The sequence below is a fragment of the Myotis davidii genome, unplaced genomic scaffold (assembly GCF_000327345.1).
Source record: "Myotis davidii unplaced genomic scaffold, ASM32734v1 scaffold198, whole genome shotgun sequence".
NCBI classification, from domain to species: domain Eukaryota; kingdom Metazoa; phylum Chordata; class Mammalia; order Chiroptera; family Vespertilionidae; genus Myotis; species Myotis davidii.
In genome coordinates, this window is record NW_006291485.1 from 1862249 (window position 1) to 1879298 (window position 17050).

The 17050-nt window shown below is 53.4% G+C and overlaps 1 protein-coding gene across 2 annotated transcripts in view; it reads right to left on the minus strand.

The window, feature by feature from the left end:
• Positions 1-4934: 4934 nt before the first annotated feature.
• TCF3 (transcription factor 3) overlaps positions 4935-17050 on the minus strand; it is a 33996-nt gene continuing 21880 nt past the window's right edge. Inside the window, exons 7-18 of one of the 2 annotated variants that reach the window (XM_006764822.2) lie at positions 16794-16843; positions 15425-15527; positions 15172-15341; positions 14953-15082; positions 14341-14402; positions 14195-14273; positions 13287-13360; positions 12729-12890; positions 12524-12647; positions 8820-8955; positions 6221-6447; positions 4935-5882 (exon numbers count right to left, since the gene is read on the minus strand). In XM_006764822.2, the coding sequence (XP_006764885.1) occupies positions 5740-5882; positions 6221-6447; positions 8820-8955; positions 12524-12647; positions 12729-12890; positions 13287-13360; positions 14195-14273; positions 14341-14402; positions 14953-15082; positions 15172-15341; positions 15425-15527; positions 16794-16843 (1460 nt within the window). In that variant the 3' untranslated portion in view covers positions 4935-5739. Of the gene's footprint in view, positions 5883-6220; positions 6448-8420; positions 8657-8819; positions 8956-12523; positions 12648-12728; positions 12891-13286; positions 13361-14194; positions 14274-14340; positions 14403-14952; positions 15083-15171; positions 15342-15424; positions 15528-16793; positions 16844-17050 lie in introns of both variants that reach the window. The other variant, XM_006764821.2, reaches the window with a different exon arrangement.

The window sequence follows — 17050 nt, forward strand, 5'->3', positions numbered from 1 at the left end:
TAAATGGAATCACACTGTACGGCTTTGTTTATCTGGCTTCTCTCACTGAACATCATGTTTTCACGTTGTAGCAAGTGTCAGTGCTTCACTCCTTTTTACAATTATAGTTGACATTCAATACAATTTTATATTTCAGGTGGACAGTATAGGGTTAGACTTTCATAGAATTTACGAAGTGATTCCCCCCCCCCCGTAAGTCTAGTCCCCATCAATGACACCATTCATAGTTATTACAAGTGCTTCAGTCCTTTTCATGGCTGAGTAATATTCTAGTGTCTGAATGGACACATTGTGTTTGTCCATGCATCTGTGGATGGATTCTTTTTAAATTTCTACAACTTTATTGACATATGTTTGACATACGAAAATGCACATATTTAAAACATACAGATTGGTATTTGGACATGTATGTATCCGTGAAACCATCACCACCGCTGATATGATGAACACCTTCCCTGCCCCTTTCCCAGCTCCAGCCACTATTTGTCTGCTTTCTGCTATTAATTAGTCTGCATTTTCTAGACTTTTTAATAAAGGGAGTCAGATAGTATGTTCTCTTTGGTGTCTGGCCCCTTCCACAGAACATAAGTATTCTGAGAGTCACCCAGTTGTTGCATCTGTCAGTGGTTTGTTCCTTCTGCTGAGTTGTATTCTGTGCTGTGCGTAGATCTGTGTTTTCACTCACCTGGTGAAGGACATGCTGGTGGTTTCCAGGTTTTTTTCTATTACAAATGAATCTTCAATGGACGATCATGTCCAAGTAGAACATGTGTCTTGGTTTCTTTTGGGTGGATGCCTGGGAGTGGAGGGATTGGTGCACAGGGAAGCATATATGTAACTGTTAAACTGCCAAACTGTAAAAAATTGATATATAATTGATAAATGACATTACACTAGCTTCAGGTGTGCCACCGTTTTCTAGAGTAGCTATAGTCATCCACCAATCACATGCGAGTCCTGTGGTATTTGCATGTTTTACCATTTTATTAAAAAATTATTTAAAAATTATTTTTTTAATAAATATACAGAGAGGAAGGGAGAGGGATAGAGAGAGAGAAACATCGATCAGCTGCCCCCTGCACATTCCCCACTGGGGATGTGCCCGCAACCAAGGTACATGCCCCTGACCGGAAACGAACCTGGGACCCATGAGTCCACAGGCCGACGCTCTATCCACTGAGCCAAACCAGTCAGGGCTAAAAATTATTTTTAATTGATTTCAGAGAGAGAGAACCATCAACCAGCTGCCTCCTGCACACCACCTACTGGGGATCAAGCCCAAAACCTGGGCACGTGCACTGACCAGGAATTGAATGGGTAACCTCCTGGTGCATGGGATGACGCTCAACCAGCTAAACCACACCAGTCGGGCTGTTCTACCATTTTAAAAAGGACACACTTTATTCGTTTCCCATGGCTGCCTTAACAACTGACCACTCCACTCACCAGCTGGCTTGAAACAACAGGATTTAACCTCTTCCAGTTCTGGGGCCAGAAGTCCGGGATCAAGGTGTCACAGGGCTGTGCCATGCTCCCTCTGGAGGCCCCAGAGGAGGGTCCTTTTTGCCTGTCCCAGCTACTGGGGATTACAGTGTCTCTGGCTTGTGGCCACATCAGTGCAGTCTCTGTTTCCTTGGTTCTGTGGCTTTTCTCTCTCTCTCTCTCTCTCTCTCTCTCTCTCGCTCTCGCTCTTGTGTCTGTGTGTCTCCTGTTCTCTTATAGGGATAGTCATTGATTTGGGACTCACCTTGATAATATAAAATGACCTTATCTCAGATCCTTTCCTTGATTACATATGCAAAGCCTGTTTTCAAATGCACTAAGTCCTCACTTGATTGCACTTCACAGATGTTGTGTATTTTGTTTGACCAGGGAACTCCCCAAATTATTCATCATTCTTTTTTTCTTCTGCTTTTCTTAATATTTATGTTGAATTTACTCCTGGGTCCAAAGTTTTAATTTCCTCATTTCCTCTGGGAAATCATCTCCATTTTCCAGGAATCATTCATTCACAGAGCATACCAGCATTGCCTATCTGAAACCCCAGAGTTCTCGTGCATTAGGTGTCCACAGGACTCTCTTCCTTTCTCAGTGGTGCTCACATCATCTCATGTCTTCTTGATCTCTGGGCAGGCTCTGCGGGGCTGCAGAGGCTCCTGCACCTCAGAAGGGCATGTAGCCACCAGACTGGGCATTTTTTACAAATTGAAGGCAAGACCCTCCACCAGAAAAATGGTTATAGCTTGCTTCCTTGCGGTGGTCTGGAACTGAACCCACCATATTTCCAAGGTCTGCCTGTAAGGCCCTGCTCGTGTGCTACCATCAGCTGCTGCAGCACAGTATGACCTCTGAGGACACCCACCCTCGAGTGGGATGGCTCTCCCTATCTTAGCCCCTAGAGTGCCGGGGGCGCTATCAAAGCTTCGAAGTGACGTCCAGTTCTAAGTCTGCTTTTATTAGTGATGATGATATTGCTAAATATGTCAATGTAGTAAAGCAGTGATGGCGAGCCTATGACACGCGTGTCAGAGGTGACACGCGAACTCATTTTTTTGGTTGGTTTTTCTTTGTTAAATGGCTCTGAGGATACTGGTTGGCACTCAAAGGGTTAGTCTGGCACCTCCCTGGCCGAGAGTGATGGGACCAGGCTGCGACCAGGCTGCTCTGGAGGCCAGGCCCAGCGGGTTCTCATCAGGCCCGGCCGCTGGCTGCCCCGTGAACTGGAAGGGCTGCCAGATGAAGGTGTGCAGCAGGCATCTAGTGAACCGCACCGACATCACTCTGTTTCCCTGTACCCCAGCCCCTGCCCACAGGATTTCTCTGAGCTAAGCAGACTCTCCTTCCAGAAATTTCCATGGAGCCAACCTTTGCTGGGACCGAGAAGGAACGCCTCACTTGGTGAGGATTTAGGCACCTTTAAGATGTATTTTTTAAAAAATGTTTTTATTGATTTCAGAGAGAGGGAGAGGGAGATAGAAACATCAATGAGAACCATCTATCAGCTGCCTCCTGCATGCCCCCTGCTGGGGACTGAGCCCACAGCCGAGGCATGTGACCTGAACAGAAATGGTGCCCTGACCTCCTGGTTCATGGGTTGACACCCAATCATTGAGCGACACCAGCTGGGCTAAGATGTATTTTTAAATACCTTTGTTGAAATATAATTCACATACCGTGCCATTCATCCATTTAATGCACACAATTCCATGGGTTTGGGTGTATTGCTTTATTTATTTAAAAAATCAATAGGCAGTGAGTACCCCGGCCGGGTTGCTCAGTGGTTAGGGTGCCAGCCTGCAGACCAAAGGGTTGAGGGTTAGATTCCTGGACAAGAGCACATACCTTGGTTGCAGGTTCCCACTTTCCTGCCCGCCCCCCCTTCACTGCTTAAGCACACAGCTGCTGAGAAATTGGGAGACAGCTGCGCATTGTCATGTCACATTTATTGCTACAGTGCTGTTATGTACAGGACAGGTCTCCATATTGACTTTAAAGGGGGTCATTTAAAACTTCCAAAGAATCCAGCCAGCTGTGTGGACACTTGTATAAAATTATTTTTCTTTAAAAAAACTTTAAACAAAAACCAAAGTTATTTTGAGGCACTCAGAGCACAATCCCCCGTAACTGGTTTTGCCCTCCCCCAGTGCTACTTCTTCCCCTACTGGGTTCATCTCATTTTACATAATTTAAATTCTACACGTAAGCCACAGCTCCAAAGTCTGCAGACTTCCAGGGGACCAGGGCCCTCAGCTCCTGCCTGACTGGATCAAGGGGCAAGACCAAAAGCAGAATAAGAGGGAAACCGAGGCAGGTTCCCCAAAAGACAGGAACCAACAGACCAGGGGAGTCACCAGGCAGAGTCCACCCCCGCCCCGCACGCTGATGGCTCTTTGCTCTCCTGATGGGCTCCAGGGGAGGACCTAGGTGATGTCAGGGGTCAGGAGGTGGCCCCAACCTCAAGCCCGATGTCCTGCCTGGTGCTGGCCATGGGATTCCCTGGAGCTTCCTGCAGAGCACTCTGCTCCCAGCCTCGGGGTGTTATAGTTGGGGCGGGAGTCAGGTGGCCTTGGAAGTTGGGGAGTGAGGGGTGGAGTCTTGGGGAGAGAGTGATATTGGTGGGGTGAATGCAGCCAGCCTGGGGGTCCTTAAGGCTTCTTTTTTTGGAGGAGGGGGATAAAGGTAAGGAAACCAAGACCCCAGTAGGCCTGAGTCTACAGTTGGGTGACATGTAGGGTGACTGACCATTCCAGTTTCCCTGGGGAACAGCAGGGGGTCCAGGGATGCAGATGGTCAGTGTAAACATGGGACAGTCCTGGGCAGCGTGGGAATGACATAGTCCTCGTGACATGGAAGACCAGAGGGCACTTGGGGAGACCTGGGACACCAGGCACACAAGCCTGAGGGGCCCCCCTAGTTTTGCAGCTGGATAGTAATTTCAGCAGGTGCATAGCCTTGGGGTTTTTCTGGGCATAAGGACCCTGTACCTTCTCCCTGCTCTGTCCATGCCTGTCTTTGGCCCCTCCACACCAGGACAGCCACTTGGTGGGGTGGGCAAGGGGTGTGAGTTTTCTAGGCTGGCCTCAAGCTACTGCCCCACTCTCAGAGTGCAGAGATGGGCTTGGGTCCCCAGGTCAAAGGAATGAAGGACACGGAGCCTGGAAAGACCCACAGCATCGTGCTCCAACAGTGCAGTCCTCCTGCCCTGGAATGTGGGTAACAAAACTCCCCACTTTGGAGGACTGTGGGCTCCAGGGAAGATGTGGGGAGGTGCCTGGGGTCCAGAGTGACACCTGAAGGAGGACCTTTGGTATTTTCACCTGGGAGGGTAGCGCCTCCAGTGTCTCTCTCCTGGAGGGAGACAGGGTGGGGTGTGGAGGTCTCCATCAGGGAAAGGCCCACTTTACTCCAAAGCAAGAAAGCAAAACCCAAACATCTAAAGAAATGAGACCCACCTATACCTGCTCTCCCTGTGGCCCATGGCTGGGCTCCCGGGACGGGAGGGGGACCTTAGGTTTACAGTGGGGGTCTTTTAAATATAACTTTTAATCTGGTTGATCGTGAAATGTAATGCTCAGTTCTAGAAACAGCAGCAGAAATACAAGAGACACGAAACTTTTATACAAAACATTTGTTGCTTACAAAACATATGCAAAAAAAAAACCAAAGGCATCCTCCTTGCTAATTTTCTTCTACATTAAAAAAAAAATTTCATAACTAGCGTTTTTATTTTCCTTAAAAAAAAAAAACCAGGCATAGGCACAAGTTGCTGGTGGCTTCTGAAGAACAAGCCAGTTTCACAGCGTCTCTCTCCAACGAGTGATATGTTATAACTTCTCCATGTTTTATACTTAAGGCATTTTTTTTTTCTGATGAAGTGTATATTTCTTGTTTGTGTTCCAGTTTTTACCAAAAAAGAAAAAAAGAAAGCTCCTTCCAGCCAGGGCTTGTGTAGCAAGGCTGAGATGCAATTTCAGGATCCATCAGGCAAGTCCCAGCATGTGGGGATAGCTGAGGCCTGGGGGTGGGGACAGCAGGGTCCCCAGGAGGCTCCTGGACCCCACTGTCACCTCTAGGGCCTCCATCACTTGAAGCCTCCTTAGGCTGGTGTTGGCTCAACGCTGACCACAGGTGTATGTGAGGTGTGGACTGGCCAGCCCACGTTGAGGATGGACCCGGCACGCTGTGTGACCATTCCAGGTTAGACTGAGGTCAGGTCACTATCCCACGGAGGCGTACCTTTCACATATGCCCAGCAGGGTTGTGGGCCTCACTCAGGCCCGGGTGGGCTGCTGAAAGCACCATCTGGGGGTCTCCAACCACGCCTGACACCTTCTCCTCTTCTCGTCGCTTCAAGCACGCTGCTTTGGGGTTGAGGTTACGTTCTGGTGGTAGAGGGAGAGCACTGTGGGAGATGATCCCCAGAGAGGGAGAACATGAGGTGGCAGGGGTGTGGGGAGCCTGGCAGAGCGCCAGAGGGAGAGGCAAAGGCCCTCACATATGTGGCTGCCTCCATTTCTTGACTTGTCCTCCCATTCCCTGAGAAGGCCGTACAGGGCTGGGGCGTTGTAAATTATAAAGAACAGGTTGGGTGTTCTGGGGCACATCAGAGCCTGAGATGTGGACGGAGCCCAGGAGCTAGTGCACACCTGGCTCTAGTGAAGCACCATTGGCATGCAGGTGGGAAGGGGATAGGGTGGGGACTCCTAGCCTGGGCGCCTACCTCGCACCTGCTGCTCCAGGCCCAGGATGACCTGCACGGCCTGCTGCAGGATGAGCAGTTTGGTCTGCGCCTTGTCCGACTTGAGGTGCATCTGGCACATGCGCCCCAGCTCCCGGAAGGCCTCGTTAATGTCCCGCACGCGCACCCGCTCCCGCGCGTTATTGGCCATACGCCTCTCCCGGTCCCTCAGGTCTTTCTCTTCCAGGGACAGCACCTCCTCCGTACTGCTGGGTCACAGCACCAGGGCCTCTGTTAGTTATGTGCGGGGGCAGGGGTTGGCTGAACAGTAGGCAGGTGGGTGAGCAGGGCCAGGTTGTGGAGAGGGCACCCATTGGCTCTGTGTTTGTGTGTGTGTGTGGGGGGGTGTGTACACAGCAGTGCAAGGGCAGGTCTGTGGACACCATAGGGTAAGTGGGTGTGCCTGGTGTGTGCATGCTCATGTCCATGAAAGTGTGTTCCTGGACTGGGAACCATAAGCAGTGTGCCTGTGACCAGTTCCAGGCAAGGCTATGTGTGTGGTCATGTTCAAGAGACATGGCCAAAGCCCAGCTGTCCCCAGGAGGCTCCATGGGAATGGATGTGGGCCTTGATTTCCTTCTATCGCTTGCCCATCCCACATACCCCAGGATAGGCCAGGTGCCCTCCTGGGATGACGACCTTCCCCATTCAGAGCAGTCACCTCCTGGGTGAGGGAGGGCTGGTTCTGCCTGGCTTGACAAGCCGGGTGGGAGGGGATCAGGAGACTGCTACAGTAGGCAAAGGCCTGGGGAGACCTCTAGGACTGGGGAATGGTTCAGGACACTCAGTCCCACAAGGAGCCAACCAGTTCACACCCTCTAAGACCCCCACACTAGACTCTGGCTGCCCTGACAGCTAGCCCTGGAGTGCCCACCATGAACCCTGCCCATAGGTCCGACTCTGGGTGGAAGAGTTAGCTCCCTGGGCCTGGGGCCTCCGCTCTTAGGGCCTCAGGGTGGCTCCAATTTATGGAGCACTGTGTGTGCCAGGCACCGAGTTGAGCCCATTGCCCACATAAGAATCTAGAATGGAAGCATAGACACCTGCCCACCCCGAGGAGCTGGTGGCCATGTGGCTTTGCTAAGTGACCTCACTCTGTGCCTGTATCTTTCTGGGTAGGACTGGGGCTAACTGAGATCAGGACACCTGCCACACTCAGCTGAAGACACATGAAGGCCCGGCACATGGTGTGTGCCCGAGATGCGGGAACCTGGACCTCCGGTGCCCTGTCCTGCTCCTGTGCTGGGGGGCTGTTGCCCTCACCCTGCCTGCTGGCCCCGGAGCCCAGGACAAGCGCGCAGACCAAACTGACAGCCAGGCCCAGAGGCTGGTGCTCCTCGGTCCCCTTTCATCCCTCAAGTCTCCACAGGTGGCTTTGAGGGAAGAAAGGGCCTGAGGTTGCTACTAGCCATCCGGTGCTTGGGCAGCAAGTGCGAGGTAAGGAGGGGCTGCCGGTGGAAGCAGAGACGGACAGGCTGGGTGGGGGAAGAGCGCAGAAGTCAGAGAGCAGAGAAGAGGATGCAGGGGACACACACGGCATGATGCCCACACCAAGTGCAGATGCGGAAACCTGAGAGCTGAGGGGACAGTGCAGGGTGGGCCAGAGCCCCAGCTCCAGTACAAGCGACAGTGCTGCAGGAGAAAAAGGGTTAATGGGTGCGCAGGACGGGGAGGAGTTAAGGAAGCAGCTGGTGGGAGTGGGGATTCACCTGGGGTGGGGTGGGAGGGGGGATGGGACAGGGCGATTTCCAGATCCTCACCCAGCCCTGGGAAAGGGGGTTAAACCCCACCTGCAGATGGGGTTTGATGGGGTCCTACGAGGTGTCTGCTCAGAGTGACAGTGACAGCCTCTGGGCCCAATGGGACCACAGGCCATTGCTGGCCAGGCTCTGGGGCTTTCCTGAGGTGGAAGGGCAGGGGTCCCTAGAGCCAGAGTGCCAAGGTCCATAGGATTAGGGGTCCAGAGTCTCATCCTCCCATTCCAGAGGGGACACTGGGGCCAGGCAGAAGGCAGCTGGTTCAGGGTGGGAGGACGGTCACTGGGGCGCGGGGGGGTGTGAGACAGTGACTTGGAAGAGGATGATCACTGCAGGGGGCAGTCACTGCGGAGAGGCGGGCTCTAGGAGGGGGGAGGAGAGAGCGCGGGCAGAGGCGACGGGAGGGGAGCGGTGCCCCCACTGACCTCGCACCTGCTGCTCCAGATTCAGGATGACTGACACGGCCTGGTGCAGGATGAGCAGTTTGGTCTGGGGCTTCTCACTGTTGAGGTGCAGCTGGCACATGCGCCCCAGCTCCTTAAAGGCCTCATTGATGTCTCGGACCCGCAGCCGCTCTCGTGCGTTATTGGCCACCCGGCGCTCCTTCTCCCGCTCAGCCTTCTGCTCTGGGGGGAGAAGGTCGTCCTCGTCCTCCTCCGGGCTACGGGGGTGGGGGAGGCCGGGGGGCCAGAGGGAGACAGTGAGACGGGGAACAGGCGCAGGGCCCGCCGGATGCCTCGCGGTGTGAACGCCACTGGTGTGAGCACTGTGTGCGTATGCTTGAGTCCTGATAGGTGGGGTAGGGACCGAGGAGGGGCTGGCACCTGGTCCGGATCCTCGGGGCCTTCAGCTCCTTCTTCTCCTCCTCTGAGTTGTCAGCCACCGACACATTCTCCTCATCCTCCTTCTCCTCCCGCTTGATCTCACTGGTACCTGAGGCGGTGCCCCTGTGACCAAGTCCTGCAAGAGGCTGAGGGTTAGGGTACTGCCACCTCCAGGGCCACTTGGCAAGTCCTCTTATGAGGGGTGAGAGCTCTCCTGGCCTTCATTTGCAAAGTGGGGGACAAACCATCTACCTTTCACCACTACAGGCACCTAATTACAGACAAAATTAAAGGGAACCTTTAGAAGGAAGGGCATGGGAGTTTTAATGTGGTCTAGGGGCAGAGAAAGAATGTGTAAACACTAAAGCAGCAGTGGCCAACTGGTGGTCCGCGGACCACTGGTGGTCCATGAGGTCTGAAAGGTTGGCGACCGCTGCACTGAAGAACTGTTTCCAAAAGAAATCAATAAATTTGACTGTTGTACGATAATTGAGAATTTCAGATCACTAGGATATCTAAGAAAATAAGATATTTTATGATATCTTGATAAAAATACTTGTCACGTATAAATCAGCAAAGGCTAGATCTCCACAATATATAACGGACTCCTACAAATCAATAGGAAAAGAACATTCCTCAACAGAGAAACAGGCAAAGCATGGAGCAGGTGTTTCACAGACACAGAAACGGATGTGGCTATATAGAAACCTGCATTATCACATCAAGAAGTTAAGAAATTTCGAATGAGGCCCTGGTTGGGTAGTTCAGTTGGTTAGAATGTCGTCCTGATGTGCCAAGGCTTTTGGGTTCAATCCCCAGTCAGGGAACATACAAAAATCAACCAATTAATAGTGGAACAACAAATCAGTATTCTTCCATCTCCTCTCCCCACCCCCAGAACATCAATAATAAAAAAAAATTTTGAGGACTATGAGCTACATATCACACACACTAAGCAGAATAGAGACCTGACAATTCTAAGTACTGCTTCTGACAGCATATTGGTACAGCCACTTTGGAAAACAATTGGGCATTGTCTGGAATAGGTGGACAGACATGTGCATACCCAGAAATTCCACACTTGGAACCACACCTGAGAAGTTCTTGCACATGTGCACCAGGAGACATGTTCCAGAAAGCACCTGATGGAAGCAGAGTGGGAAGTGACCTATCGTCCTAGGTCGGCCTGGGCCCATCCTTAGTCACTTGCAGGATGGCAACCTCACAGACAGCACGAGCAAGCAAGCAGATGCAAAGGAACATTGGCAGGATGCTGATTTTTGAAAGTTCAAAAACCATGTAAACAAAATATATGGTTTCTGGGAAAACAGTTACACTGAACTTAACTACACTGAGGTGCAAATGGCAAAATGCCGACCATAGGAAATAGCTCAGAGTTCAATGGATGAGCCAAGGGGAAGGGGAAAGAATCTGCGCATAAAAGCCTAGGGTTTCCCCTCAGCACTGTGGACACTGAGGCTGGGTCATTTTCTGTGGGGCAGTCCTGGGCATTGTGGGGTAGTGAGCAGTATCCTTGGCCCCCATCCACTCAATGCAAGGGAGCACCCCCCAGCCCTGAGAACCACAGATGTTCCAACGTTGCCAGGTGCCTCCTGGTGAAACTGGGTGTGGAGTGACAACGTTAAACATGAGAGCATTGACTTTTTCTCTAAAAGCCAGGCTGGCTTTGGGGGTGGGACTGGATGGGGAGGGTCCCCAGGTGGGTATGAGAGACCCTGCTTTTTATAATTTGGGTTGCATGGTGGTTCCCAGGGTGCTTAGTATGTTAGGCAGTCTTGTCACATACCAACATCACACTAGTGTCACATGACGTTTATTTTTCATTAGGTTGATATAAGGGTGGGGTAGGTGGAAATCAGGGATTGGCCACTGCCTGGTGGGGGATCCCTGGACCTTCACTGGGCCTCGCTACAGCAGCACCAGCATCAACTGATCCTGGAACTGGCCATAATGAGACCCAGGCCCCTGATCTCTGGTGGGTGCTTTTGAGTCCTGTCACATTCCTGCCTTCTCCTCTGTGAAGACCTCCTACCAAATGGACACCTGTCCTGCTTACCAAGGGCCTCCCCTTACTGACCCCAGTACCTTCGAACACATTACCTATTCAGTCTTGAAAAAAACCCTCTAGACCTCGCCCCCTCCCACTCCTGTCCCTGGACAGTGACGCCCCAGCATTCCACTGGTGCTGCCCCTGCCCAGGTCACTGACCCCGTTAGTGTAGTCCGAGTCCTCACTCTGGTGTCTGACACAGTCTGCCCTCCTTCACTTCTCTCAGCTGCCTGTCCCCACCTGGCCGGGCTCTGCTTTGTCTACACACTGCCTAGCGCCCCATCTAGGCTCTTGCCTTTGAACTCCATCATATGCGACGACACCCAGGCCTCACTCTAAACTCCAGACCCAACTTTCATCATCACCTCCACATCAGCAAGTCCTGTGGACTCTGCCTTCAGAATACCCAAAATCCACCCACTTCGCCCTGGCCAAGCCCAGCACCTGCCCCCGCTATTCCTCCTGGACCATCACAACTCTCCTCCCTGGTCCCTGGCTCCCACTGTGGTCCCTGTAGTCTGTCCTCCCAGCAGCAGCCACCAAAGGGCACCAATGAGCATCTGAGTGAGATCCTGCCTTAGCCTTTCCCCAGCCTGTCCTCCCCAAAGCCACCAAAGGGTATCCCAGTCTGGTCCTGTCCCTCCTCTGCTCAGAGCCCTCCAGGGATCTGATCTCCCTCAGAATAAAAGCCCAACACTTCTGTGTGGCCTAAGGTCCCACATGATCTTCCCTGTCCCCTCTCTGCTCTAGGCCTCCCCTGCTTTTGCTCCTCCCTGATTCTGCTCATATGTCACAACCCTGCTACCCCTATTATCTTTAAAACTACAATCCAGCCCTGACTGGTGTGGCTCAGTTGGTTTGACATCGTCCCACGCACCAAAAGATTGCTGGTTCAATTCCACGTCAAGAGCACATGCCCAGGTTTCAGGCTCAATCCCCGGTGGTGGGAATGCAGGGGGCAGCTGATCAGTGATTGGCTCTCATGTCAATGTGTCTCTCTCTCCCTCTAAAAATCAATAAAAAATATTAAAACAAAATTAAAAAACCTACAACCACCTGCATCCCCTCCCCATTTTCTGATACTCATCTGTGTCCTCCTCCCAGGGTTGTGGAGGGGTGGGGGTGGCTTTCTCTGTTGGATTTGCTGTTTTATTCCCCAGAGCCTAGAGGAACACCAGACACTTGGCACTGAATATGTGCCTGTTGGGTGAGCTCAGTTCACTACACTGTGAGTCAATAAAAAGGCAGGGGCCCTGGTGGCTACAGCATCGCCCGTGCCAATGCCAAGACTACTGGGCTCCACCTTGCTTCTGGAAGATGGGCGGTGACTGTCCCCCTTTCTAGGGCTCCAGGTGCCTGACAGTAACCACACCTGCCTGGCCTCCACTCATAAAACTTTCCCAGTTCCCACTGTGCCTCAGTTTCCTCAACTGGAAATGGAGGCGGGATAGTCCCAAGCCCAGCAGAGAATAAACACTCAGCCCGGCCTGGCTGCTGCAGTCTGTCACAAACCCTCTCTGCCACCCGTTTTCCAGAGGAAGTGATGCTCAGTGACTGAGCATCATAGAAGGAGCCAGAGCACAGATGGCTCTGAGGTGCTGGCTGCCCTGCCCAGGCACGATGCTGGGACTTACCACTGTAGGAGTCAGGTGGCCGAGAGAGGTCGGGGAGGGTGCTGGGCTGGTTGGGGAGGGCCACATGGTTGTGCATGAGGCTGCCACTGCCCGAGAGGCCATCCTCAGAATGGCTGCCTCCAACCTGTAGACCAGGAGTGGGTGAGTCAGGGTTGGCCAGGCTCCCACCAACTGCCCACCTCGCCCCTCCCTGTCCAGCACTTACCAAGCTGGTGTGCCGCCCACCCAGTGGCATGATAGGGCCGGCAAAGCCTGAGGCCAGTGTTCCATGGCTGGGTAGTAACCCGTGCACGTCACCCGAGGTACCCACGGCGTGGCTACGGAGCACGTGGATGGCCTCATCCAGGTGGTCTTCCATCTTGTTCTGCTGTGAGGGTGGGGGGTGAGTGACCTGGCTGCCAGTACCCCCACCCAGCCCTGTGTGGTCTGGCCTGAAACATGAGCCTGGGCTGGACATGGAGATAATGCTGGACCTTATTCCCAAGATATTAACTACAAAGTTCATTGTTGTCAAAAGGACATCTAGGTCCTAATGCAAATTCTGCTGGTCACATGAGACCCAATGGCTCTATGGAACTCAGTTTCAAAGTCACATGAAACATGGCCACAGCAGACACGCTGAGCTGCCCCCCATGGGCTGCCTCCCCTGCTCCGGGAATAAGCTCTCCACATGCATCCTGTGTTTGTCCACAAACACTTCCATCCCCTTCCCAGGGTGTTCCCACAAAGGCACATCCTCCCCCCAGACAAGCAGGAAGCTCACCAGGCTATGGAGACCTCCATCATAGTTGGGAGATAAGGCACCGGGGGCTCCTGCTCGGGGCCACTGCGACGACCCTGGAAAGGTTAGGAGACACATGAATGGGTGTTGGGGGGACTTGAAGCAGGATGTTGGTGTAGCCTGACCCAGAGAGGGAGGGAGGGAAGAAGGAATTGGGGAGGCAGGGACGGGAAAACTGAGAGATGTGATACTCAGGCTGGCCATACGGGGGCGCCCACTTCTACAGAGCTGTTCTGGGCCATAAATCTAGCCAGGTCCAGACAGATTCACATCTCCCAGCCTCAGTTTCCCCATATGCGGAATCAACAACCCCTCCTCCCCCACAGGGAAGGATGCTGGCTCAGAGGCACACAGTAGGTGCCCTAGAGGCCAGCTCCTGCCAGTCCTGCCACGCCACACAGATCTTTCAGAAATCTGCTCTCACTCCTCCTTGCCCCCCTCCTCCGTCTCCGATGCTCATCAGGTACATCCTTGCAGGGAATGGGGAACAAGAAGACCTGACCCCTTTGGCAGAGGAAGCACGGGGCATACAGTTGGTGCCCAACTAATATCTGTTGGGTGGACAAACACCCAGGTGAGTCTCAGATCGGCTGCTCTGATTCTGGGCGCCCCTGACCTGGCCCAACTGTGTCTCATGTGCCCCTTATGCTCATCAACACAAATCGCGGGTATTGCCTCCTGGCCTTTGCCTGTGCCGTGACCTAAGAATCCTGGCTTAGAAGTTTCCTCCTGGAAGCCTCCCTGGATGCCTATAGGAGCATACACTCCAAGGCAGGTGGTGTGTCTAGCTCCCTAACTCATGTATGCAGCCTGTCGACCCCTTCCCACCTGCTCCAGATTGGAGTCAGCAGACACAGCCCCCTCCTTCCTTAACCTCTCCCTGTACAGACCTGCCAGGCCCTGTGGGGAACCCACGGGGGTCGAAGGGCTAGACGAGAAGTTATTGCTTGAGTGATCCGGAGAGTAGATCTGCAATGGGGATGAAGAGAGAGAGGGCCACCAGGCAGCCAGTCAGAGGCTGGCCTCTCACAGGCACGGCCCAGCCACCCTTGCTCCCCCCAGCGTCCCCAGAACTGCCAGCTGTGGTCCCTCGGGAGCCTGTGGGTGCACAGAGGTGAGACCCAACCTCAGGGACTTGGTGCCCCAGTACCTGGGCTTAGCTTGGATGCCCCAACTGACAGGGAGTTCCCTTCTAAACTCAGCTGCTAGGCATGGATGGCATGGACCAAGCCCAGGACTGGGCAGCCCCTGATTCTGGTCTGGTTTCTGCCTGATGTCTCGTCACCTGCCTCCATGGAGGCTCTGGGGACAGGAAGACTGTGGGCCCTGGAGTTTTCTCAAATGTAATCTGAGCTACAGTTTTCCCAAATGTAAAGTGGGGGAATGCACTCCTCAAAGATCCATTTTCTTTGTGTGTGTGTGTGTGTGTGTGTGTGTGTGTGTAGTTTAAAATATAAGTATCATTAAAAACAGTAACAATAGCACAAAAGGCAGGAGGGGGAATTAAATGGGAAGTGTTTCAAGGTAACAAGCCATTTTCAAATATCAGAGATGGGACAATGGGGCTGAGGAGCCAGAGCTGATCCCAGGAGAGGGAGGGCGTTGTTAATAACAAGGGCCTCATGAGGGTGGAGTGAGGGGGTCATACCCATGAGACTTTCGGCCCCACTGACAGGAGGCGTGTGGCTGGCAACGCTGCCATAGGTGGCTGTGGGGGCTGAGAAAGTGGACACAGCTGGGAGCCCACCATTCACCTCCGCACTGTGCAGTTGGTAGCCCTGTGGTGGGATGAGGTCAGAGGGGATGAGATGGGGTCAGATAGGGTTCTATCCAAATGCACACCCCCGCCCCATATCCAGGAGCCTACCATGCGCTCGTGCTGGTGCAGGCCGCCAAACCCACCGCCACTACCACTGCCCACAGAACTGCCGCCACCTGGTGGGAGGGGCAGGGGAGATGAGCTCCCACCCAGCATGGGCCCGAAACCCGCCTGCCCTGGGGGGCTCCAGAGTTCGGCTGAGGGGTGCAGGCTGCCATCTGCAAAAAGGGGGAGATAGTAAAATGAGCTGACAGAGGGGCCTGGGTCCTGTCCCAGCCATCTTGGGTGAGCCCCCATATACCTGCCATGTAGAAGGGTGCGGGGTAGGTGCTGCTGGGGGTCTTGGCAGATGGGTAGGGGGTGGTATCCCTGCCGTAGTCATCACCTGAGCTGGGTGGGTACACCTGTGGGAAGGTAGGTGGACAAGGTCAGATAGAAGGGGTGGGACTAACTTACCCTCCACCCCTTGGCTGGCCCCTTCTCCAGTCCTGTCCTCCACCTGACAGCAGTCTATCTCACCACCCCATTTCTCTGAGCTGAACCTCCTGCACAGAATTCCTTTCCCCTCCTTAATCCAGCAAACTCCTTTGATCAAAGCCCAGCTGTGGTGCCACCCCCCCCCCCCCCGCCCAGTGCTAGATCCTCCCTTGGCCTCAGCCCTAAACATGCAAGACCCAGAAGCCTCAGAGACAGGGTCCTGGACTAACATTCCACCCAGGGTAACCAGGGCAGAGAGATAGCAAAGATCTTCTAGGATCAGTGCCAACTCTGGTCCCTGGGCACTGCCTAAAACTAAGGCAGGGCCCAGGAGAAAGTGCTGGGATCAACAGGGAATGCCTGCCTCAACACTGGAGTTTAGAAAAAGGGGTACAGAGTACTGGCAGGATAAGGTGGGCCCCAGGGAGCTCTCAGCTCCAGAAAATTGGAGTGGGGATTTAAGTGAGGAAAATGGGGAGTCAATGACATTATAAATGATACCAGGAGTCAAGTCTTATGACTGAGCCTGACTGTGCCTCCTGGCTGTCGAATGTCAACTAACACCCAAGCCTCTGGCCTAGGTCAGTTTGTGGGGGCTCTGCCTGACTCCTGGGCCTAAGGGCTCCTGAAGGCTGGTGCAGAGCCAAACTGAGGAAACAGACAAATTGCTTTTTCTTCCCATGATTAAATCTCGAATGGCCCAGCACCATCTGTTGAGCCTGGCACCCTGCCAACCTCCAGGCAATGAGATGGGGATATAGGGTGGCTCAAACCTGGGCGGACAGGGCGGAGGAGGAGACCTCCTAACTGGCTGTCAGGTGCTCCCACCTGCTCCCACTCCCAGGACCCCAGCCATACCCTTTCTAAGACATCACAGGACATGATTTCTTAAAGAGGATCAAGACTAAACCTCAGGAAGATCCCAAACGCCTGGGAAGTAGTCTCTGGTCAGAGCTGAGTCCTTGGGGGCAAGAGCCCAGCTGACTGACCAGTCTAGCTGAAGGTTTTGCCCCAGAACCCACATGCCTACACTCAGGAGGCCATGTGGGTCTACATGTTCCTGGCTGCAGCAGCATGCACAGCCCAGTGCCCCCAGTGACACATTGTGTGGCCTCCAGCAGGGACAGCCCCCAAACCTGGAGGGCAGGAGAGGCATGTGGTCTGTGGGATCTTCACTCCATCTCACAACTCACCGAGGATGGAAGACCTGGCGGCACCTTCCGGACTTTCTTGGGCTGCGTATCTGTTAGGAGTAAAAGAAGTGAGCCACCCCCATTCAGCCTGGCTCCTGCCCCCCCCAGCCAGAGTCCGTCAAGGCCCAGGGACACGTGCGCCTATCAATGGGAGTGTAAGTAGACAGCCTACCCCTGCACCTTGGAGAGGAGACCCTTGAGCTTCCCATGTTTTGTTTTTGTTGTTAATCCTCACCTGAGGATATTTTTCCATTGAC